Source organism: Somniosus microcephalus, chromosome 27 (genome assembly GCF_052327205.1).
Source record: "Somniosus microcephalus isolate GS21.2 chromosome 27, FLI_Smic_1.0, whole genome shotgun sequence".
NCBI classification, from domain to species: Eukaryota; Metazoa; Chordata; class Chondrichthyes; order Squaliformes; family Somniosidae; genus Somniosus; species Somniosus microcephalus.
This window is the reverse complement of record NC_141013.1, coordinates 8,944,672-8,970,182: the sequence shown is the minus strand read 5'-3', so window position 1 is coordinate 8,970,182 and position 25,511 is coordinate 8,944,672. Positions and strand designations below refer to the sequence as shown.

At 47.0% G+C, this 25,511-nt stretch overlaps 1 protein-coding gene across 1 annotated transcript in view; it reads left to right on the top strand.

The window, feature by feature from the left end:
• Positions 1–25,511, top strand: part of LOC147099952 (integrin alpha-11-like) — a 181,354-nt gene that overhangs the window by 2,353 nt on the left and 153,490 nt on the right. The window contains exon 2 of the mRNA XM_085968480.1: positions 21,474–21,585. Coding sequence (XP_085824606.1) covers positions 21,474–21,585 — 112 coding nt within the window. The remainder of the gene's footprint in view (positions 1–21,473; positions 21,586–25,511) is intronic.

Below are 25,511 nucleotides of genomic sequence, written 5' to 3'. Positions count from 1 at the left end.
TGTGTATCCATGTGCAGTAAAAGGAAGAAAGATTTTATACAGAACCTTTCACAATCTCAGCACGTTCCAAAGCGCTTTACAACCAATGAAGTACTTTTTGAAGGTGTTGTGGTATCGGAAACGCAGCAGCCAATTTGCACGCAGCAAGCTCCCACAAACAGCAACGTGATAATGACCAGATCATCTGTCTTTAGGTGTTGGTTGAGGGATAAATATTGGCCCAGGACACTGGGGAGAACTCCCCTGCTCTTCTTCGAAATAGTGCCGTGGGATCTTTTACATCCACCTGAGAGGGCAGATGGGGCCTCAGTTTAATGTCAAATTTGAAAGACGGCACCTCCGACAGTGCAGCACTCCCTCAGCACTGCACAGGGAGTGTCAGCCTAGATTTTTTTGTGCTCAGGTCCCTGGACTTGGACTATGAACCCACAACCTTCTGACGCAGAGGTAAGAGTGCTACTCACTGAACCACGGCTACCAGTATAACTTGACTTGCAATCTGACCTGTGAGAGCACTAAGACCTGGAGATGCGAGACTATCTCCAGTAGCTGGTCTCTCATCGCTCGGCTATGCAGCTGTGGCAGCAGAACCCCAGCCCGGTGTGACGCCATGTTTAAAAGTGCTTGAGGGTGGGTGGGGGTAGAGGAATCTATTGGATTACACGGACACTGTCTTTAAGCTTAATTCTCAGGGATAGGACAAAGCGGAGGCTACTGCCAGCTGTCTCTTAAGTTGAACCCTGCTCATAGAAAGTTATAATTTATGTGTGGGCTTTCATGCATAGAGTGTCAGCCGTGGCTCAGTGGGCAGCACACTCGCCTCTGAGTCAGAAGGTTGTGGGTTCAAAGTCCCACTCCAGGGACCTGACCTTGCTAAGTGTAAATTGGCTGCTGCGTTTCCCACATTTCAACACTCCAAAAGTACTTCGTTGGCTGTAAAGTGCTTTGAGATGTCCGGTGGTCGTAAAAGGTGCTGTATAAATGCTCTTTCTTTCATACATGGAAATGCTTCATCACTGAGTGAGAGTCGGAGTTCTCCCGATGAACTGGTCAATCTTTGTCCCTCAACCAACATCGCTAAAACAGGTTATCTGGCTCATCCTTTCCCAGCTATTAACACAATTCGACATTCACTGCAGCCTCTAACTCCAACCGTCCCTTCACCAAACACCCCACAGGAAGGATTGGAGTCAAAGGCAATGTTGATGCCAAAATGGGCTGCCCCACAACTTTAGAGACAATTCTACTTACTTCTCAGCTCCAAGGTGGCTTCCCGTGAGTATCCACTGATTTCACGGCATCGCACTCCACAAGCACCAGTCTCCAAAAGAGGAAGCTGCAGCTTTTAGTTTGATGGCCAACACTACATTTAAGCTTCCGCACATCCCAAACCACTTCTAATCAGCAGATGTGGCAGTACAACAGGCCCGACTACCTTGTTCTGCTTCTCACTCCTTGTCTCTTGGCTCCTCGACAGTTCGATTCTGTACCTGCTGTGCTATGGTGCTCTTAGTTAAAGGAGATGTCTTTGAGGTGAGACTGTCGTCACGGTCACCATCTACCCACGAGCATCATCGATCGCGAATCCGATTCCTTGTTCGCTCAAGAAAGGTGTTAGCGAATGAGCACAGGGCTTAAAGCCATGGGCCACCGAAAGATTTATAGCCCAGTTATGCGACACATTTTGCATCGATAGCACATTGACGCAAACTATATAGTGTAACGTGGGTGTGAGGTTGTCTGAATCGCATTCAGGGAAGAGACAGGAGGTAGTTTCCATAGAAGTTTACAGCACAGAAGGAGGCCATTCAGGCCATCGTGTCTGTGCCGGCTCTTTGCTAAAACAACCTAAAACGAATCCTGTTGCCCCAGGCTCCACACCACCCCGCCCCACCACCGCCGCCCCCCCACCCCCCACACCACCACCCCTCACACCACCATCCCCCACCCCAGCATCTTCCTCAGCTTCAAATGTTTATCCGATTTTCCTTGAAAAGATGCAATGGTCTCTGCCTCAGCTATTCTCTATGACAAAGCCTTCCGTGCGCCAACAACCTTCTGAGTAAAGACATTCCTTAAAAGCTCTCGCCGCACACCCTCCTGGCAACAACCCACGGCTTCTGCTACGCATCCGCTGCACATTAATTGCAGCCGGTCTGAAGCGGACCTGAAAGAATCGACCTGAAAGAATCGACTCACCAACTTTGCCCCTTGCCCGAGCGCCCAAAGCTCTGCCCTCCCTGGCTAGAGCGGGGTGGGGGTTGTGGGAGGTGGGGCGGCTGGGAGTCGCGAATGGCTTGGGTCTACCAGCAGTGCATCGCTAACCAGCAGCTGCTGAAAGATGGCTGACACGCTCACACTCTTCTGTGCTTTTGAATTACTGAGCTGATGTGTGTTACATCTGAAAGCATTTACAGATTGGTTTTAAAAGCCCTCAGGTCACTTCCTACAAACGCGCAGGAATTTAGCACAGTTCCTTTGTGTCAAATTTCGTAGACCGAGATGCATTTAGTTACTCAGTTGCACGCCATCGAACACGACAAGCTTTAATTGTCCTCTTCTTGATGCGTCTTCCAGAACGACCCGCGATCCTATCCACAGTTGCCCTGCTTTGGGCGTCTATTTCAGCAGCACCTCCCAAACTTGCGACCTCTTCCACTCAGAAGGACAAGGGCAGCAGGCGCATGGGAACACCACCACCTCCAAGTCCCCCTCCAAGTCACACACCATCCTGACTTGGAAATATATCGCCGATCCTTCATCGTCGCTGGGTCAAAACCCTGGAACTCCCTCCTTAACAGCACTGTGGGAGCAGCTTTGCCGCACGGACTGCAGCGGTTCAAGAAGGCGGCTCACCACCACCTTCTCAAGGGCAACTAGGAATGGGCAATAAATGCTGGCCTTGCCAGCGACGCCCACATCCCATAAACGAATTTAAAAAAAATATCATGCTCCACATTCTTGTGTTACGAGTAGGTCCAGTTTGAACAGATTCAGCTCCCACAGTCCGCACCGTTTATAGCGAGCGTATTGGTGTTAACACGATGCGGCCGCTATAAGCGTTGGGCGGTAAAACTATCACAGGCGGCAACAAACCCTACGCTCCAAATCCTCTGTCTCGTTAAAAGTTACCCAAAACGGTGCTGACACTTAAGTTGATTTTAATGCAGTTGAATAGAAACATAGAAGATAGGAGCAGGAGTAGGTCATTCGGCCCCTCGAGCCCGCTCCGCCATTCAATGAGATCATGGCTGATCATCCAAATTCAGTACCCTGTCCCTGCTTTCTCCCCATATCCCTTGATCCCTTTAGCCTCAAGAAATATATCCAACTCCTTCTTGAATACATTTAATGAATTGGCCTCAACTGCCCAGTGTGGCAGAGAATTCCACAGGTTCACCACGCTCTGGGTGAAGAAATTCCTCCTCATCTCAGTCCTAAATGGCTTACCCCTTATCCTTAGACTGTGACCCCTGGTCCTGGACTCCCCCGCCATCGGGAGCATCCTTCCTGCATCTAGTCTGTCTAGTCCTGTTAGAATTTTATAAGTTTCAATGCGATCCCCTCTCATTCTTCTGTTACTATTGGAGAAATTGATTTCTGTGCTGATGGCAAATGGTGAGCGTTAATTGCCCAGTATAAATGGTTGCCCGCCATAAGCATGCTGCATGTGTAAAGGATGTGGATCAAAGTAGCGCTGAGCAGGAAGGGGGAACTGAGAGTTGCTGTGACCACGCACCACAACAACCTCGAACCAGTGGAATGGCATTCCCTCAAATAGTGAGAGCCCAGTGGAGGCGAGGGCTTCCTCACACAGAGAGATAAAATGGACTTTCAAATCACCCAGTTCTTGGGTACCTCCTGTTCAGGGCCTGTGACCGCCATGTGTTCTCACCCTTTTACATTCAAAGTTGGGGGCTGGGGGAGCACTGGGCCTGTCGCTGTGGAAGATGGAAACCCAGTTGTTAAATCAGTGAAAACAGAGGACTGGCACCCAACAGATCCTACACTCAGCAATGAGGCGAAAGAAACTGCTAATCTGTTTTTGCTGGTGTTGGTGAGGGAGCCAGGGGCAAGAGGAGAACTCCCTGCTCATCCTCAATTAGTACCATTGGATCTTTAACATCCACCTGTGGACCTTGGCTTAATGCCTCAACGTGAGGACTTGGTCGATGGAGCAGGAGCAGGCCCTGAGCGCTGTACTGGATTACGTGCTCAGGTCCAGCGGGGCTACTGTATCCTGGAGGAGCTTCCTTTATTTCAGTCGGGGCTCCAGACTAGCCAGCGAGCGGAGAAAACAAACAACCAAACTGTGGCCTAGTCCGGAGAGCAAGATTAACGCCATGGCATAACATATAAGCAAGCATAGGTTGCGGGAGGACTTCCTCCTTTCAGTTTGCTCTATAAAATTCCTGAATCTCCAAGACCTTGAAGTTCAATGCCAGAAGTTGCTGCCCCACCATTCCTAACACGTGTTTTACCTCACCGATTGGCCTCCAGTGTTTGAAGCCAATTTCTCCAATAGTAACCTTCAAAAGAGAATTGGGTAAATACTTGAAGGTATTGCACTGAATTGGCTCCATTGACGCTGCAGCAACAGGGGAATGCGCTTGTGGGGGTCGGTGGCTCACCTTATTTTAACTACCCCTCCCCCAGGCAGGGCCAGTTAAAATCGGAGCCAAATTGTTTGGATAAAAATTATTGACAGTCATTTTATGTCCTTGTGAAACAGTTGGGGCTTGGCACCTTGAGTACACTGTGGAATAAATTCCAGTAACTCAAGCGAACATTGGCAAGTTATGTGCAACAACCACCCTCCCACCACCCCCACCCCCATAGGGGGTAGTCTCCCAGTCACTTATAGTGTCAGCTGTGGCTCAGTGGGCAACACACTCGGATCTGAGTCAGAAGGTTGAGGGTTCAAGTCACCCACTGTCAGAGACTTGAGCACAAAACTCCCAGTGCCAGTACTGAGGGAGTGCTGCACTGTCGGAGGTGCCGTCTTTCTAATGAGATGTTAAACCGAGACCTTGCCTGCTCGCTCAGCTGAACATAAGAGATCCCACACCCACTATTTTGCAGAAAAGCAGGGGAGTTCTCCCCAGTGTCCTGGCCAATATTTATCCTTCAATCAACATCACAAAAACAGATTATCCGGTCATTATCACATTGCTGTTTGTGGGAGCTTGCTGTGCGCAAATTGGCTGCCGCGTTTCCTACATTACAACAGTGACTACACTTCAGAAATACCTCATTGGCTGTAAAATGCTCTGGGACATCCTGAGGTCATGAAAGGCATAAGTCTTTCTTTTCACTTCAACTTCACACCCACTGCAGTATAACTGCAAGCAAGGTGAAGCCAGGTTTCAGGCGTTGCTGAGTGGTCCAATGCCTCTTCAGTAACGTTAAAATTCATCCGCCTTTCTGATAGCGGTGAGATGGTGCCTTCATGCAGAGCCCCGTCTGTCCCTGGCCAGCGATCAGCACAGAACACCTGTGCCCCTTAATTCTGTACCATTCAGGAGAAATGACCAGATGCAAAATGCTAATACAAAAAGAAAATACGCAGATGCTGGAAATCTGAAATAAAAACAGAAAATGCCGGAGAAACTCAGCAAGTCAGGCAGCATCTGTGAAGATAGAAACAGAGTTAACGTTTCAGGTCAATGACCTTTCGTCAGAACTGGAAAGAAGCAGGAAATGGAACAGATTTTTAAGCAAGTGCAGGGGCTGGGAAAGGGGGGGGGATGAAAGAACAAAAGGGAAGGTCTGTGATAGGATGGAAGGCGGGAGAGGTTAAGAGACATTAAGAGATGTTCAAGGCAGAAGGAGATGGTAATGGAACAGGCTAAGAAACAAAGGATGGCTCTAGATGAAGTGTAAATTGTGCTGGCAGAATGAAAGACAGCTGCCATGTGGGGATGCAAAATGCTTCTCTGTCATGTTAGTGTAGCTTTGTGGCAGTCTCGGTGTTTCAAAAGCACTTTGAGATGTTTCCCCGATATGATCAGGTACTTTATAAACACAAGTATTTCCTTACAGGCAAGCCATTGTGATATGATCACACACTGCATACCGTGAACCGCAATCTCTGACCCCACTCCCACAATTTCCCTGATAATGTGCCCACCTGTCCGTTCCTGGAATTCCCCCCCTTCCTCCTGGTAATTTCCAGATCCGAAGAACAGTAAAGGTTTTTGGCATTCCCGATTTCAAACCCGCTCCTCGCACAGTTGAATGAGTTGGCCCGTGGCTTGGTGGCTGCGCAGTCACCTCTGCCCAAACCCGCAAACCGCCCCCCCCCCCCCAATCCGGTTTATGGACTGGCCCAATGCTCAGAAAAGCCTTTTTTTTTTGTTTGTGGAAAATATATATTTTTTTTAACAAAAAATTAATTGGGTGATTTTTTTTTTTGCCCATAAACACTTTACAATGTCACACCATGCTGAGGGCAAGTTGGAACGGGATGTAAAGTGGCTGCGTAGCAAATTCAAAAAACGAACCCGTTTAATGAGAAAGGGCTGTGATGATGTGATGTGTGCAGGATTGTGGTTTGGGGCCGACACTGAATGTGTTGTAGAAGTCCTAGTAAAAAGTTCATCCTGATTAACTTCATTCATAATTAGTTCAAAAAGATCATGTCAGCCTTGGAGGTATTGAGGCCTGCTTAAGTCGGCCTTTTTATTGTAAAGCAAAGAGCCACCTTTGCTATTGGCTGGCCTCGCAATGGTCCCCCTTTATTGGGGGGCAGGGGGTGTCCGAGCATTAAACACCGTCACTGAGAAAAGCAACAACGGCTTCCTAACTTAAGGCTAAAGGGATCAAGGGATATGGGGAGAAAGCAGGGACAGGGTACTGAATTTGGATGATCAGCCATGATCTCATTAAATGGCGGAACAGGCTCGAGGGGCCGAATGGCCCACTCCTGCTCCTATCTTCTATGTTTCTATTAGAATCATCTGAAAGAAGAAAAGACTTGCATTTGCGTAGCGCCTTTCAGGATCCCCAGGACGCCCCTAAGCGCTATGCTTTTGAAGTGTAGTCATTGTTATAATGTAAGGTAAAACGGCATCCAATTTTGTACACGGCAAGCTCCCGCAAACAGCAATGAGATAACGACCAGATAATCTGTTTTAGTGATGTTGATTGAGGGCTAACTGTTGGACTAGGACACCATGGAGAACTCCCCTGCTCTTCTTCAAATGTTGCCGTGGGATCTTTTACGCCCACCTGAGAGAGCAGACGGGGCCTCGGTTTAACGTCTCATCCAAAACATCTGACGAGACATTTCTACAGCAAACTGCTCTCCTATCTCAAATGCTGGCCCGAATCCCAATGCAAGGCAAGTTGAGAGCCCCGGGTGCTGGAAGTGAAGTAACCAGATCAGAAAGTGACTGTTGTTGAAAAGACCCGAGATCAGGAGTGACTCACAGCGGTTGGGGGCTGTGGAAATCCAGTGGGCGGAGAGGGGCGAGCGGGAGGGGCAAAAAGGAAAATCACCAAGGCCACAGGTTCGGGATTTTCATATTAAAAAAGGATGGAATTGCAAAGTCACTGGGAGAAAGCCAGGAATTCCATGTAATAACAGAATTTGACTTCTTCAGTCATTTTAACCAATATTCCGGAAGAGATCTAATCTTATCCTGGCCAGCAGAGAGATCTGATAAATGTGTCTTGACGCATGAGACTGACTGGATAATTGATGAGAGATAAGTCATCACTGGGTCACAATCCTGGAACTCCCTCCCTAACAGCGCTGTGGGAGTACCTTCACCACACGGACTGCAGCGGTTCAAGAAGACGGCCCATCACCACCTTCTCAAGGGAAACTAGGGATGGGCAATAAATGCTGGCCTTGCCAGCGACGTCCACATCCCAAGAATGATTGTTTTACAGGATGCTTCTCCATGTGTTACATTCGGCCCTTTCCTGTACACTACAAAAAAACATTGATCTGACAGATTAATCAACAGACTCCATTTTGGTCTTCCAGGTACCATGTACTATGCCCTGATTCCGTTGGTGCTGAATGTGCCCCATTTATACCATGGCGTAATTTCAGCATCCGTAGTACAACTGTGTTAGATCAATGCGCGTGCAGTTACTACCCAATTGGAGCCGTCAGGGATCTCATTGAAACTTATAAAATTCTGACAGGACTGGACAGACTAGATGCAGGAAGGATGTTCCCGATGGTCGGGGAGTCCAGAACCAGGGGTCACAGTCTAAGGATAAGGGGTAAGCCATTTAGGACAGAAGTGAGGAGGAATTTCTTCACCCAGAGAATGGTGAACCTGTAGAATTCTCTACCACAGAAGGCAGTAGAGGCCAATCCATTAAAAATATTCAAGAAGGAGTTGGATATATTTCTTAAGGCTAAAGGGATCAAGGGATATGGGGAGAAGCAGGGACAGGGTACTGAATTTGGATGATCAGCCATGATCGCATTGAATGGCGGAGCAGGCTCGAGGGGCCGAATGGCATACTTCTGCTCCTATCTTCTATGTTTCTATGTCACTTTCTCTTGCGCTCTGTGGAACTTTGCTGGTGTTGGGGGAAAGTGTTTCCAGGCTGGCCAGGGTGGCAGTGTGTTACAGATCTGTACAAACAGCCAAATCAAAATGGCAGACCAACAGCCAGTAGCAATGTCAGCGGCAATTTGAGAGAGTTTCTTCCAAAACTCTGCTTCCAGTATCCTAACTCGCACCAAGTCCCGTGCATCCATCACTCTTGTGCTCTCTGAACTACATTGGCTCTCGGTACCAGCAATGCCTCAATGCTCATCCTTGCGTTCAAATCCCTCCACGGCCTCACCCCTCCCTATCTCTGTAACCTCCTCCAGCCCTACAACCCTCCGAGATCTCTGCGCTCCTCCAATTCTGGCCTTTACCGCATCCCCGATTTTCATCGCTCCACCATTGGCGGTCGCCACCTTCAGCTGCCTAGGCCCTAAGCTCTGGAAATCTCTCCCTAAACCTCTCTACCTCTCTCTCCTCCTTTAACATAAGAACATAAGAAATAGGAGCAGGAGTAGGCCAATCAGCCCCTCGAGCCTGCTCCACCATTCAATAAGATCATGGCTGATCTGATCCTAACCTCAAATCTTCTATCACTCTCCATCCCACCCGAACCCATGTGATCTCCCGGGAGAGGCGAAAAACCAGATAAAAAACCCAATGGCCAATTTGGGAGAAAAAATCTGGAAAATTCCTCTCCGACCCATCTAGGCGATCGAAACTCTTCCAGGAGATCACTCTGTCCCTATATTTTCTACAGTACTTACCTTCTGTAAAGGCGATCTCCACCCCAGTCAGGAACAGGAATTAAACCATCTCCTGAAATCTAACACAGAATTAGAACACAAGAAGTAGGAGCAGAACCAGGCTACACGGCCCCTGGGCCCACTCCACTACCCACAGGGCCATGACCATTCCGAACCTTAAAACCTACCTCTTTGACCAAGCTTTTGGCCACCTGTCTTAATATCTCCTTATGTGGCTCGGTGTCAAACCTTGTGACTTGTGATGTTTTACTACGGGAAAGGCGCTATATAAATGCAATTTGTTGTTGTTTGGGCTTTTCTGAAAGTAAGGGTGCTGGTTTATTTATGCTACAGAGTTGCCTCTAATGATTTACCCTGTGTGGTACAAATGGGGTAATAGTTTGTCCGCTGTGGTGGAATGTTAGATTATAAAAGCCGAAAGATAGAGGAGACAAAGTTCCTTCGTTAGCAGTTAATAATTTTGCCAAAATTATTGAGAGGAGAAATTTCAGCCCAGTCTGCCTTCAAAATAAAAATCTTTTATCTGCTTGTACAGCATGGTGATAGCACTCTATTTTTTTTAACCAGTATTGATTTATTTCAAATCTTACTTTCGCCAGATAAATCCACACTGCTTTTGATTAAAATGTTCAACTATTTTTATACTGCCGCAGTTTGTAACTTGGAGACCGGTGTCATAGAACGGGCTTTCCGGCTGCTCAATCCGGCTCCGTTACCCCAGCGACGGACTCAGAAAACTGCCTCACTTTTTGCACTATTTCGCTCGGCAGCAACAACTCGTTCAGACCCTCACTCGGAGATAGCGTTTTAACCAACGTGAGAACCGCTCCAATCCATCTATGTAACTGCCCGGCTACACCCTGAACCAACCCTCCAGTGAGTCAGGCAACACGATGACTGGACAAGTTCTGGTCACCACACTTTTAGGAAGGATGTGAAGGCCCTTGAGAGGGTGCAGCGGAGATTTACCAGAGTGGTTCCGGGGATGGGGGATCTTAGCTACAAGGTCAGGTTGGAGAAGCTGGATTTGTTTTCATTAGAGCAAAGGAGGTTGATGGGGTGATTTGATCGAGGTGTACAAGATTATGACAGGTTTGGATAGGCTAGACGGGGAATGGCATGTTCCCACTAGTTGATGGTACAAAGACTAGGGGGACACAGATTTAAGGTTTTGGGGTAAGAGATTCAGGGGGGATGTGAGGGAAAACTTTTTTACGCAACGAGTGGTGAGGACCAGGAACTCGCTGCCGACGGAAGTGGTGGAAGCAGAGACACTCATGTTTTCAAGGGGAGACTGGATAGGCACTTGAGGGAAATAAACTTGCAGGGCTACGGGGATAGAGCGGGGGAATGGGACTGACTGGATTGCTCTACAGAGAGCTGGCATGGATTCGATGGGCTGACTGGCCTGCTTTTGTGCTGTTATGACTCTGACTCTATGATTAAGCGCCATTCTTGTATTTCCCTGACCTCTCGCTCTCATTCGTCGTGGTTTAATCCCGATGTTGCAATGCCGTTATATTTAAGCGTTACATAACTGCTTTCCTTTTCTTTGGTGTCAGCTGTGGCTCAGTCGGTAGCGCTCTGGCCTCTGAGTCAGAAGCTCGTGGGTTCAAGCTCCACAACCTGAGCACAAAATCTAGGCCGACACTCCCAGTGCTGTACTGAGGGAGTGCTGCACTGTCAGAGGTGCCGTCTTTCGGATGAGATGTTAAACCGAGGCGTCTGCTCTCTCAGGTGGACATAAAAGATCCCATGGCACTATTTTGAAGAAGAACAGGGGGAGTTCTCCCCGGTGTCCTGGGCCAATATTTATCCCTCAACCAACAACACTAAAACAGATTATCTGGTCATTATCACATTGCTGTTTGTGGGAGCTTGCTGTGCGCAAATTGGCTGCCGTGTTTCCTACATTACAACAGTGACTACACTTCAAAAAGTACTTCATTGGCTGTAAAGCGCTTTGGGACGTCCTGAGGTCATGAAAGGCGCTATATAAATGCAAGTCTTTCTTTCTTTGCCTGTTCCTCCTCTCCTGAAGGTGTTGAATCATGCGGGGATACGGTGCTATGGTCCAACGTCCGGTCTTTAATTGTCTGTTATTGTGCCGCTGGCTGCTGCCATGGAGCGTTACTGGGTGTGGCCTGTAACAAGTTGGCCAACACATCTGGTTCACACTGGACCATCCTGCTGCAGTGTTGGCTGCCAATCTGATTTTGACAATTGGAAAGGCAAAATAAAACTCAAATCCCAGTGTGTGAGGGTGTGTGTGCTGGGAGCTGAGCGCACTTCGGATCAGTTCTGGCCAGTGACCAGACGTGTCACGCTGTTTACGGCAGGAAGTGCCTGTTGACCAGCTGATTGGTTGATACTAAGCTGTCAACACAACTAACAATTTCCTGTTCAACATCAACAAATTGGCACAAACCTGACTGGAGTGTGCTTTAGAAAGAAAGAAGAAAGAAAGACTTGCATTTATATAGCGCCTTTCACGACCACCGGACATCTCAAAGCGCTTTACAGCCAATGAAGTACTTATGAAGTGTAGTCAATGTTGTAATGTAGGAAACGCGGCAGCCAATTTGCACACAGCAAGCTCCCACAAACAGCGATGTGATAATGACCAGATAATCTGTTTTAGTGATGTTGATTGATGGATAAATATTGGTCCAGGACACCGGGGAGAACTCCCCTGCTGTTCTTCGAAATTGTGCCATAGGATCTTTTACATCCACCTGAGAGAGCAGATGGGGCCTCGGTGTAACACTGGCCTTTCACATCTCGGAGCTGGATTCATTGATGGGATAACAACCTCCTCTGGCTGGCTGAAAGAGTCTTTTTTTATTCATTCAAGAGATGTGGCCGTTGCTGTCAAGGCCAGCATTTATTGCCCATTCCTAATTGCCCTGGTGGTGGTGAGGCACCTTCTTGAACCGCTGTAGTCCTTGTGGTGAAGGTACTCCCACAGTGCTGTTAGGGAGGGAGTTCCAGGATTTTGACCCAGCGATGATGAAAGAATGGCGGTATATGCCCAAGTCAGGATGGTGTGTGATTTGGAGGGGAACTTGGAGGTGGTGGTGTTCCCATGCACCTACTGCCCTTGTCCTTCTGGGTGGTAGAGGTCACAAGTTTGGGAGGTGCTATCAAAGAAGCCTTGGTGAGTTGCTGCAGTGCATCTTGTAGATGGTACACACTGCAGCCACAGTACGCCGGAGGTAGAGGGAGTGAATGTTTAAGGTGGTGGATGGGGTGTCAATCAAGTGGGCTGCTTTGGGCAGTGTTGAGCTTCTTGAGTGTTGGAGCTGCACTCATCTAGGCCAGTGGAGAGTATTCCATCACACTCCTGACTTGTGCCTTGTAGATGGTAGTAAAGCTTTGAGGAGTCAGAAAATAGGTCACTCGCCGCAGAATTTTTTAAAAATTCATTCATGGGACGTGGGCGTCGCTGGCAAGACCAGCATTTATTGCCCATCCCTAATTGCCCCTGAGAAGATGGTGGTGAGCTGCCTTCTTGAACCACTGCAATCTGTGTGGTGAAGGTGCTCCCACAGTGCTGTTAGCTAGGGAGTTCCAGGATTTTGACCCAGTGACAATGAAGGATTTGCGATATACTTCTAAGTCAGGATGGTGTGTGACTTGGAGGGGAACTTGGAGGTGGTGCTGGTGTTCCCATGCCCTTGTCCTTCTAGGTGGAAGAGGTCGCGGGTTTGAGAGGTGCTGCCGAAGAAGCCTTGGCGAGTTGCTGCAGTGCATCTTGTAGATGGTACACACTGCAGCCACGGTACGCCGGTGGTGGAGGGAATGAATGTTTAAGGTGGTGGATGGAGTGCCAATCAAGCGGGTTGCTTTGTCCTGGATGGTGTCAAGCTTCTTGAGTGTCGGAGCTGCACTCATCCAGGCCAGTGGAGAGTATTCCATCACACTCCTTACTTGTGCCTTGTAGATGGTAGTAAAGCTTTGGGGAGTCAGAAGATGAGTCACTCGCTGCAGAATACCCAGCCTCTGACCTGTTCTTGTAGCCACAGTATTTATGTGGCTGGTCCAGTTAAGTTTCTGGTTAATGGTGATCCCCAGGATGTTGATGGTGGGGGAATTCGATAATGGTAATGCCGTTGAATGTCAAGGGGAGGTGGTTAGACTCTTAGCTCTAGGTCCTATGCCAGATCCTAGTGGGCCTGTGCCCACAGTTGCCCACATCTGACACTGATTGAATTGGCAGTCTCATTCAGAGATGCCACGAGATGGCTTTTGTGAGATGTCTCATTAGGTGCACTTCTGAGGTTGGAGCTGAAGGGCAGTGTTGGGGCAGAGTGTAGAGAACACATTGCTCTGTATCTAAACATGCTAACCTAACCAGGTGTGGGAGTGCTTGATGTCGACACTGAGGGATGGACTTTACCTTGGAGCGAGTTTTAGTGGGAAACCACCCCGGCGAGTTAATTTATCGCCTGCCAATGGAAACGAAAGATCCCCGGGGCAATTTCAACCGTCCAGGCCTCATTTAAATGCCACCGGAAGAGGGCAAAAAGTAAATTTGGAATGAGCCAAATAAAGAAAATATAAGTTCATAGAATGAGGGAAAGGAGAACTGAAAGAATGGAAGAATCTGAGAAATGAGCGATTAGCTTTAGTAAAATGATAGCACTGTGCAATTCAGTAAGCCTGGCAACGCAATGCAGTGTGGAATGGTGATTTGTTTTTCTAGTTTAGATTTGGATCGGAGTGCTGTCTACTTGGCGAGAATCCAGCCACCAAGTCACTACTTCAGTTAACCCGGCACATTTGTGATGATCTGGCTGCCTCTCCAAAAAAATAAAGAGAAAATTGCTTTTCCTTAACTCTGTCAAGTTGGATCAACAAGCAAACCACAAACCATGAAGGAAAAGGCTGTTTACTTTCATACAAGCCATCTTTTCTTTTTTAATTGAAATGACATCTTCTTAGTGCAAGTGACTGTTGGAGAAAAGGCAAGAAGCCAGCAGACAGATAGATGCTAGAGCAAGGGATCTCCCCATGCAATGGCCGAAGCACGCCAACTCAACAAGCTCGCATTCCATTGAGCTCCTGGACTACTACACACGGGCTGTAAATCTTTACTTATCTTCTACCCTTCCTTTCTTCGCTATCCCAATAAAAGACATGGAAATACGACCCTAGTCCTGCTCGCGATATTCCTTTCAGTCTGCTTGCCCTATCAGCAATCTGCAAATCGTTACTTGTGTCGCTAAGAAACATTTTGAGGAGGCCCCAACTTGTTAACTTGTCCAAACTTTAATTGTGAGTTTCAATTCTTTATCACTCTTCAAAACAGTCGGCCGGAAATGATTGTCAGCTACATTATCACTTAGTATATGCTCGTATCAAATTCACCTCTTCACTATCTGAACTATGAGATTGGAATCTGATTAGATCTTGGGCCAGACAGCTTGTGACATGCCAGCTGCCTCGATCTTCTAGATGTCCAAGTCCCTGTGCTTGGTATAAGTCATTGCATGAGAGGCTTTGGCAAAGAGACGTACCTACCACAAGGGTCATGATTCCTCGGTGTCAAGTCAGTTTAGACCAGAAACCTTCGTCCCAGCTATATCCTCTTTTCCCACAAATAAACCTCACAGTTTGTTCCTAGATCTTGCACAAAAGACAAGCAGAGGAGAAAATTGGAGGGCGAAGAAAAGCTGAATTTTACAATATACATTACATAATGAAGTAAACTAGCATGTTAGGACTATGCAATAGGAGTGTGAGGTAACCCCTGATTAATCCAACACTCTAAAACTACATTGGCTCATTATAAATTCAATTATCTTTGTATTCAATTATTTAATGATAGATGAGAGTACTGGTGAATGGACTGCTTTCTGAACTGGTGACAACTAGTTTTGATATCAACTGTCCCCAATTTAACGCGTGGTAACACTCCACTGGTGTCAGCTGTGGTTCAGTGGGCAGCACTCTCGCCCCTGAGACAGAGCTCTTAGGGTTCAGAGTCCCACTCTAGGGACTTGAGCACAAAATCCAGGTCAGCACTCCAGTGCAGTACTGAGGGAGTGCCATCTTTCAGATATAGGAGTTAAACCGAGGGACCATCTGCCCTCACAGGTGGACGTAAAAGATCCCAAGGCACTATTTCGAAGAAGAGCAGGGGAGTTCTTCCTGCTGTCCTGGCCAATACTTATCCCTCAGCCAACATCATTTTAAAAAAAAACAAATTATCATGCTCATTATCACATTGCTATATGTGGGACCTTGCTGTGCTCAAATTGGCTGCAGCGACTCCTACATTGCTACAGTGACTACACTTCCAAAAAGTATTTAATTGGCTGTAAAGCACTTTGGGACGTCCTGAGGTCGTGAACAGTGCTGGATAAATGCAAGTCTTTTTTTTCCCCTAAGTGAGATTGCTTGCTTAATGCTGTCAACCCATTAATACTGAACTTAGGGCAAATCTATCCTGTGGACCCATGCCCAATCTCATTTAACAGAGGCATTTTACAGGCAATAAAGAGAGAGGGACATTTTCACCTCATCAATCTGGACTGGAATTGAACCTGGGTCTAACATTCAGTACATTGTAACAGCTAACACTCTTGGATTGAACATGATATATGATGCCTGTCATATACCCGACTAACCTACATACAGTGAGAACACATGCTTCCAACCTGGGCATAACAAAAGGCCTCTCCAATAGTTTAATTATTAATATTAAACAAATATTAATTATGGCAACAACTTGCATTTATATACTGCCTTTAATATAGAAAAACATCTCGCGGTGCTTCAAAGAGACTAAAAATGGAGGCTGAGCCAAAGAACAAGATATTAGGAGGGATGACCAAAAGCTTGGTCAAAGTGGTGGGTTTTATGAGGGCCTTGAAGGAGGAGAGGGAGGTGAAGAGGTTTCGGAAGGGGATTCCACAGGGTGCGGCCTAGACAGCTGAAGGCAGGGCCATCAACGTTGGGGCAAAGCGAGTGGGAGAATGGACAAAAGGCCGGAGTCAGTGAACAGAGAGTTCATGGGGAGCAGGGGTGGGGGTGGGGGGTGGAGGTGTGGGTGGGGGTGCGTAGTTGTAGATCTAGAACAGGTTACAGAGATGGGGAGGGGCAAGGCCATGAAGGCATTTAAATATGAGGATAAGAATTTAAAATTTAAGGCGTTGGGGGAGAATCAGGAGCCAATAACCAGGGTGACGAGTGATCAGGATAGGATATGACCAGCACCATTTCGGATGAGCTGAATTTTATGGAAGAGTTGGTCAGCCAGGAGAGCATTGGAACAGCCAAAGGCATGGATGATGGTTTCAGCGGTAGATGGGCTGAGGCAGGGGTGGAGGTCGCTGATGTTATGGAGGTGGAAGTAGGCAGTCTCTGTGATGGGGAGTATAAGGGGTTGGAAACTCAGTTCAGCATCGAATAGGAAACCGAGATTACGAACTGTCTGAATCAGCCTGTCCCTATGTTCTTATGAGACAATGGGTGTTGAGGGGAATGGAATCGGTGGCAAGGCTATGCAGTTTGTGACGAGGCCTAAAGACGATGGCTTCGGTCTTACCAATGTTCAACTGGAGGAAACTTCAGCTCATCCAAGACTGGATATTGGACCGCCAATGTGACAGCACAGGCAGTGGGAGTTGGGTATCAGCGTACATTGGAAACGCAGCCCATATCTTGAGGTAATGTCACCAAGGGGCAGCAAGTAGATAAAGTGAGGCAGTGATGTCCTAAAGTGGCCCCCCTGAGCTATATTATGAGACTCCTTACTGTTAGAAATTGGTACTGTAATCTCAATGATTACAGCAGCGGCGGCAGCAACGCGGAGGCAGAGTACAGCGCGGACCTGAGTGGGAGCGGCAGCAGCAGAGGTGGCGGCTTAAAGGGAGCTGAGCGGCGACTTAAAAAAAGCAAACCAACGAGTGACGTCACAGAACAGCAGGAGGCGGAGTATAAATCGAGCAGGAGGCCCAGAGAGAGCGCAGACTGGAGCAGCAGCGACAGCGAGGAGGTGGAGTATAAATCGAGCGGGAGGCCCAGAGAGGGCGCAGACTGGAGCAGCAGCAACAGCGAGGAGGCGGAGTATAAATTGAGCAGGAGGCCCAGAAAGAGCGCAGACTGGAGCAACGGCGGCAGCGAGGAGGCGGAGTATAAATTGAGCAGGAGGCCCAGAGAGAGCACAGACCGGAGCAGCGGCGACAGCGAGGAGGCGGAGTATAAATCGAGCGGGAGGCCCAGAGAGAGTGCAGACTGGAGCAGCGGCGGCAGCGAGGAGGCGGCGGACCTCCAGCGGAAACAACAACAACAAAAGCAACAACTGCAAAACGGATAAACAGGGGAGCAGACAGGCGTTTCCGCGGCCGCAGACATGACTCCAGGATGGTATGTTGCCTCCCTGGTGCCAGGGTCAAGGATGTCACCGAGCGGCTGCAGAACATTCTGAGGCGAGAGGGTGAACAGCCAGAGGTCGTGTTCCATATCGGTACCAACGACATAGGTAGAGAGGGATGAGGTCCTGCAGGCAGATTTCAGGGAGCTAGGAAAGAGATTGAAAAGATGTCCTGGAGGGGTCAAGGACAGAATCTATATGACTAGAGTTAAGAAATAATAGAGGTGCCATTGCACTACTAGGTGTATTCTATAGGCCACCAAATAGTGGGAAAGATATAGAGGAGCAAATTACAGAGATGCAAGAATTATAGAGTAGTAATAATGGGGGACTTCAACTATCCTAATATAGACTGGGATCGTAATAGTGTTAAGGGCAGAGAAGGGAAAGAATTTTCTTGATCGGTATGTTTCCAGCCCGACAAGGGAGGAGGCATTGCTGGATCTGGTTCTGGGGAATGAGGTGGGTCAAGTGGAGCAAGTGTCAGTAGGTGAACATTTAGGGAACAGTGATCATAGTATCACAATGTTTAGATTAGCTATGGAAAAGGACAGGGAGCAATCTAGAGTAAAAATGTTTGACTGGGGGAAAGCCAATTTCAGTGGGATGAGAATGGATCTGGCCCGGGTAAACTGGAATCAAAGATTGGCAGGCAAAACTGTAGTGGAACTGGGCTGCCTTTAAAGAGGAAATAGTTCAGGCACAGTTGAGATACATTCCCACTAGGGGGAAAGGCACGGCAACTAATGTCAGGGCTCCCTGGATGACGAAAGAGATAGAGAATATGATGAAGCAGAAAAAGACTGCGTATGACAGATGTCAGGTTGCAAATACATCTGAGAATCAGGCTATAATAGAAAGGTCAGAGGAGAAGTGAAAAAGAAAATACAGTAAGAGGGGCAAAGAGAGGGTATGAGAATAGAATAGCAGCCAACATAAAAGGTAATCCAAAAGTCTTCTATAGGCACATAAATAGCAAACGGGTAGTAAGAGGAGAGCTGGGACCGATTAGTGACCAAAAAAGAGACCTATGCATGGAGGCAGAGGGTATAGCTTAGGTACTAAACGAGTACTTTGCATCTGTCTTTACCAAGGAAGAGGATGCTGCCATAGACATAGTAAAGGAGGAGGTAGTGGAGATACTTGATAGGATAAAAATTGATAAAGAGGAGGTATTAGAAAGGCTGCCTGTACATAAAGTAGATAAATCACCAGGAGTGGATGGGATGCATCCTAGGATGCTGAAGGAATTGAGGGAGGAAATCGCGGAGGTACTGGCCATGATATTCCAATCCTCCTTAGATACGGGGGTGGTACCAGAGGACTGGAGATTTGCAAATGTTACACCATTGTTCAAAAAAGAGTGTAAAGATAAACCCAGCAACTACAGGCCAGCCAGTTTGACCTCGGTAGTGGGGAGGCTTTTAAAACAGTAATCAGGGACAAAGTTAACAGTCACTTGGACAAGTGTGGATTAATTAAGGAAAGCCAGCACGGATTTGTTAAAGGCAAATCGTGTTTAACTAATTTGATTGAGTTCTTTGATGAGGTAACTCGCTGGAGTTTAGAAGAATGAGAGGGGATCTCATCGAAATTTATACAATTCTAACAGGACTAGACAGACTAGATGCAGGAAGGATGTTCCCGATGGTCGGGGAGTCCAGAACCAGGGGTCACAGTCTAAGGATAAGGGGTAAGCCATTTAGGACAGAGATGAGGAGGAATTTCTTCACCCAGAGAGTGGTGAACCTGTGGAATTCTCTACCAAAGAAGGCAGTAGAGGCCAATTCATTAAATATATTCAAGAGGGAGTTGGATATATTTCTTACGGCTAAAGGGATCTGGAGAGAAGGCAGGAACAGGGTACTGAATTTGGATGATCAGCCATGATCTCATTGAATGGCGGAGCAGGCTCGAGGGGCCGAATGGCCTACTCCTGCTCCTATCTTTTATGTTTCTATGTAACAGAGAGGGTTGATGAGGGCAATGCGGTTGACGTGGTGTACATGGGTTTCCGAAAGGCGTTCGACAAAGTGCCAAATAATAGACTTGTCAGCAAAGTTGAAGCCCATGGAATAAAAGGGACAGTAGCAGCATGGATACGGAATTGGCTAAGTGACAGGAAACTGAGGGTAGTGGTAAATGGTTGTTTTTCGGGCTGGAGGAAAGTATACAGTGTTGTTCCCCAGGGATCGGTTCTAGGACCACTGCTTTTCTTGATATATATTAATGACTTGGACTTGGGTGTACAGGGCACAATTTCAAAATTTGCAGATGACACAAAACTTGGAATTAAAGTGAACAGTGAGGAGGATACTGATAGACTTCAAGAGGACATAGACAGGCTGGTGAAATGGGCGGACACTTGGCAGATGAAATTTAACGCAGAAAGTGTGAAGTGATACATTTTGGTAGGAAGAATGAGGAGAGGCAATATAAACGAAATGGTACAATCCTGAAGTGGGTGCACAAACAGAGAGACCTGGGGGTATGTGTACACAAATTGTTGAAGGTGGCAGGGCAGGTTGAGAAAGCAGTTAAAAAGGCTTCCGGGGTCCTGGGCTTCATAAATAGAGGTATAGAGTACAAAAGTGTGGAAATTATGATGAACCTGTATAAAACACTGGTTCGACCCCAACTGAAGTACCGTGTCCAATTCTGGGCACCACACTTTAGGAAGGATGCGAAGGCCTTAGAGAGGGTGCAGAAAAGATTTACGAGAATGATTCCAGGAATGAGGAACTTCAATTACGTTGATAGACTGGAGAAGCTGGGGTTGTTCTCCTTAGAGCAGAGAAGATTGAGAGGAGATTTGATAGAGGTGTTCAAAATCATGAGGGGTCTGGACAGATTAGATAGAGAGAAACTGTTCCCATTGCCGGAAGGGTCGAGAACCAGAGGACACAGATTTAAAGTGATTGGCAAAAGAACCAAAGGCGACATGAGGAAAAACTTTTTTACTCAGCGAGTGGTTGTGACCTGGAATGCACTGCCTGAGAGGGTGGTGGAGGCAGACTCAATCACGGCTTTCAAAAGGGGGTTGGATAAGTATCTGAAGGAAAGAAATTTGCAGGGATACGGGGAAAGGGCGGGGATTGGGACTTGCTGAAGTGCTCTTGCAGAGAGCTGGCATGGGCTCGGTGGGCCGAATGGCCTTCTTCCGTGCTGTAGCCATTCTATGATTCCATGATTCTATGAATGATCTTGCTCTTGTAAGCATCACAAGAGTCAACTTGCTAGGATGGACAGCATAAGTGAAACTTAACCTCAGATGTTCTGTTCTTTCGATGGGGCTTGTTCGCTCATAAAGCTAATGCTCACCTTTCAAAATTATTTATTTAACTCTGGGAATAGCTGTAAGTGAATTATTGTGTTCAGTTTGCATTGGGATTTCTACCCGTCCAATTTTTAGAGTCCATTTTTCCCATGGACATCTGGGTTTCAAGTTATTGAGGTCATAAATTCAATACATTTTCGTAGAAGCAAAATAACTCTCGGAACTCAAGCCTGTATCCCAACCTGTGTCCAGCCCAATCCCAACCTGTGCCCAGCCCAATCCTAACCTGTGCCCAGCCAGTATCCCAGCCTGTGCCCAGCCCAATCCCAACCTGTGCCCAGTCAGTATCCCAACCTGTGCCCAGCCTGTATCCCACCCCCGCACCTTACTTGTATCCTGCCCCTGTCTGGTTTTAAACTTGGCAAGAAATGGCTTGCCTCGTTCTCATGCTTGCGAATTATTTTCGGGAGTGATTAAGAATTGGTCATGCAGAAGATGGTGAACACTAATATTGTGCTTCTTACATCCAACAGTTCCCTGTGACTCATTTAACATCGACACCAAGTGGCCAAAAATCATCAGGGGGTCGGCAGAAGCACAGTTTGGATACACGGTGCAGCAGCATGAAGCGAACGGACAGAAATGGTAAGAAGAGTCAACCCTTAGGTTGATGCCTGATGTCTATGATGAGTTGTCTGGAGAACAGGGAATACCAGTGATTGGAAGTGAAGTCCCAAATTGGGCGGGTTGACGTGCTGTAATTGATGGATGAACCTTTGAGATGTTAGCGAACTGGAATTAATGTAAAAACGTCGCTCTTCAGAATCCTTGGCGGGTTCCAAGTTACTTGCCCTCCAATGATGACAGATTTGGCAGCAGTGCGTGTCGTCGCATTCTCTTCTTTCCAGCAGCAAAAGTAAACGTTTTTTGTGTCTGAGACGCCGTGATATTGTGTAATACCGTCCAAAAATAACTGCTGTTCGAAAAGCAATCGGCACCTTCTCACTTGCGCACAGTGAAAGAGGACAATAGGTGTGCAAAGGGCTAGACACTGGTCTTTCACTCCTATTTCTACTGGTAACAGAGGACCTCTTAATCTATGGGCTGAAAGCACAAAACTGCCCCGATTTTGTACTAAATTGGCATCTGCAGAGAGGCGAACCCAGCTTTGAACCCAGCTTCCAGAAGTGAAAGACCAATGTCTAGCCCTTTGCGCTTCCCTTGTCCTCTTTCACTGTGCTCAAGTTAAAAGCTACCGACTGTTTTTTGAAGAGGACATGGGGAGAGGGCGGGAAAGTGGAGTTGAGGTACAAGATTAGCCGTGATCTTATTGAATGGCGGAGCCTACTCCTGCTCAGATTTCTTATGTGCTTAGGCCACACGATGGTTGTTGGGGAAATGGAAACGTGTTGCACTGGTGCAGTGGGGGAGCTGTGCTTCTGAGGCTGGGGTTGAAGGACCTTGTCAGGACAGGGTGGAGGGAACCTTGCCTCGTATCTAAACATGCTGGACAAAACTTTCAACTTTGGCCGGGGTTGTATCTCTTACCTTGGAGCACGCAGCCACTGGGTCCCTGAAATGTAAAGTGTCCTGAGTCCCGGCCCCAACACTAACATCCCTCAACCATAATAATGAGCATAAAGAGGTAAATTTCACTTTTCTTTTTGGTAAGTCACTGTAGGAACACAATTCACAGTTTAAAGGAAAACCCGGTTTGAACTCTTGCTCTGACCTTTGGTACTAAAGATGGGATGGACTTTCCAGGTCTTATGCTGGACTCGGCAATGAGCCACGCTGAACGATAACTCTTGGCAATGTCAGGCATGTGTGCGGTCATAAACAGCTCCTGATTAAGTGCAGAGAAATGTAGCCAAAATGCAGAAGCTGCTTTCTTGGCAGGTGTGCTTGACAGAAGAATCTAACAAAATATGGATTGAGAATAGGCTACTTGGCTCATCAAACCTAATCCTTCCAACAGGCCCCGTACAGTTTGTGCTGTCATGAATTCGACCACAATTATTTTATCTCTTGAGAGGAGGTGAAAAACTACATGCAGGAAAAAAATGTCCATAAATTAAAACTCTGAAAATGATTTTTGGCCGACTCCCAGAGTTAATGGTTCAGTGGCTAAGTGTTGGGTTTTCAATTAGAAGATTGGTCTCCACTACCGATAGTTCCGATGTGATTAATCCCTTAAATGGACCTCACTCACCAGCTGCCAAACTGCTACCAGCATTGCTAGAGAGAGACAGGAGTAGATTGACATGAAAAGACTGGCTCTCCTTGCAGCCATTGTCCTGGTCTGGAGCCAATATAAGCGAGATTGGCACTTCCTCCACGGATAGTGATCAGGGGCAAGAATAATAATTAAAATCGATAGGATTAGCAGTTTAGCAAAGGGCACTGAGTGCGTAGAATTACATAGAATTTACAGCACAGAAACAGACCATTCGGCCCAGCTAGTCTGTGTTGGTGTTTATGCTCCACACTAGCCTTGTGTTCGCACCTTTTCTTGGCACATCATACTCCTAAAATAGTTGAAGCTTTAGCATGGACTGGTTCAATTATGGAGGTGATTATATCATTGTCTTCAGTTTAATTTGATTAAAACTTTGCAGTTAGAGTGAGAAGGAGAAATTTGAAGTCGTTTCAAAACAATTGATTTTGATCAATTATCCTGTGCTGAATTGGGTATCAGATGGACCTCGAGCATTAGTGGGAACCAATAGGTTTTACATCAACAGCAACAACTTGTATTTATATAGCGCCTTTAACATAGAAAAACGTCACAAGGTGCTTCACAGGAGCGATTATCAAATAAAATTTGACACCGAGCCACATAAGGAGATATTAGAAATAAAAACAGTCCCCAACTCTTTACAATCTATATTAACGATTTGGAGGAGCGGATCGAGTGTAACATATCAAAGTTTGCAGATGATACTAAGATGGGAGGGAAAGTAGTGAGTGAGGAGGACATAAAAAACCTGCAAAGGGACATAGACAGGCTAAGTAAGTGGGCAGAGATTTGGCAGATGGAATACAATACTGGAAAGTGTGAGGTTATGCACTTTGGCAGGAAAAATCATCGAGCAAGTTATTATCTTAATGGCAAGAAACTGGAAAGTACGGCAGTACAAAGGGATCTGGGGGTCCTGGTGCACGAAACTCAAAAAGTTAGTATGCAGGTGCAGCAGGTGATCAAGAAGGCCAATGGAATGTTGGCTTTTATTGCTAGGGGGATAGAATATAAAAACAGGGAGGTATTGCTGCAGTTATACAAGGTATTGGTGAGACCGCATCTGGAATACTGCATACAGTTTTGGTATCCATACTTAAGAAAAGACATACTTGCTCTCGAGGCAGTACAAAGAAGGTTCACTCGGTTAATCCCGGGGACGAGGGGGTGGACATATGAGGAGAGGTTGAGTAGATTGGGGCTCTACTCATTGGAGTTCAGAAGAATGAGAGGCGATCTTATTGAAACATATAAGATTGTGAAGGGGCTTGATCGGGTGGATGCGGTGAGGATGTTCCCAATGATGGGTGAAACTAGAACTAGGGGGCATAGTCTTAGAATAAGGGGCTGCTCTTTCAAAACTGAGATGAGGAGAAACTTCTTCACTCAGAGGGTGGTAGGTCTGTGGAATTTGCTGCCCCAGAGAGCTGTGGAAGCTACATCATTAAATAAATTTAAAACAGAAATAGACAGTTTCCTAGAAGTAAAGGGAATTAGGGGTTACGGGGAGCGGGCAGGAAATCGGACATGAGTCTAGGTTCGGATCGGTCATGGCCCTGTGGGTGGCGGAGCGGGCCCAGGGGCCGTGTAGCCTGGTCCTGCTCCTACTTCTTGTGTTCTAATTCTGTGTTAGATTTCAGGAGATGGTTCTATTCACAGGGATTAGTGGAGACCTCGGGAACAGGCTGCCAGCTAGGAGTCCTTCAAGAGTAAATTGGGCCTGTTCCTGGCTGGGGTGGAGATCACCTTTTACAGAAGGTAAGTACTGCAGGAAATACAGGGACAGAGTGATCTCCTGGACGAGTTTCGATCACCTAGAGGGGTCGGAGAGGAATTTCCCAGATTTTTTCTCCCAAATTGGCCATTGGGTTTTTTATCTGTTTTTTCGCCTCTCCCGGGAGATCACATGGGTTCGGGTGGGATGGAGAGTGAAAGTAGATTTGAGGTTAGGGTCAGATCAGCCATGATCTTATTGAATGGCGGAGCAGGCTCGAGGGGCCGATTGGCCTACTCCTGCTCCTATTTCTTATGTTCTTATAAAATGCTGGAAATACTCAGCAGGTCAGGCAGCATCTGTGGAGAGAGAAACAGAGTTAACGTTTCAGGTCGATGACCTTTTGTCAGAACTGGAAAAAGTTAGAGATGTAACAGATGTAATCTGTTGCATCTCTCTCCACAGGTGCTGCCTGGCCTGCTGAGTATTTCCAGCATTTTCTGTTCTTATTTCAGATTTCCTGCATCCACAATATTTTGCTTTTGTCAGGAGCTATTAGGACAGGTGATCAAAATCTGGGAGGAAGAGGTAGGTTTTAAGGAGCATCTTAAAGGAGGA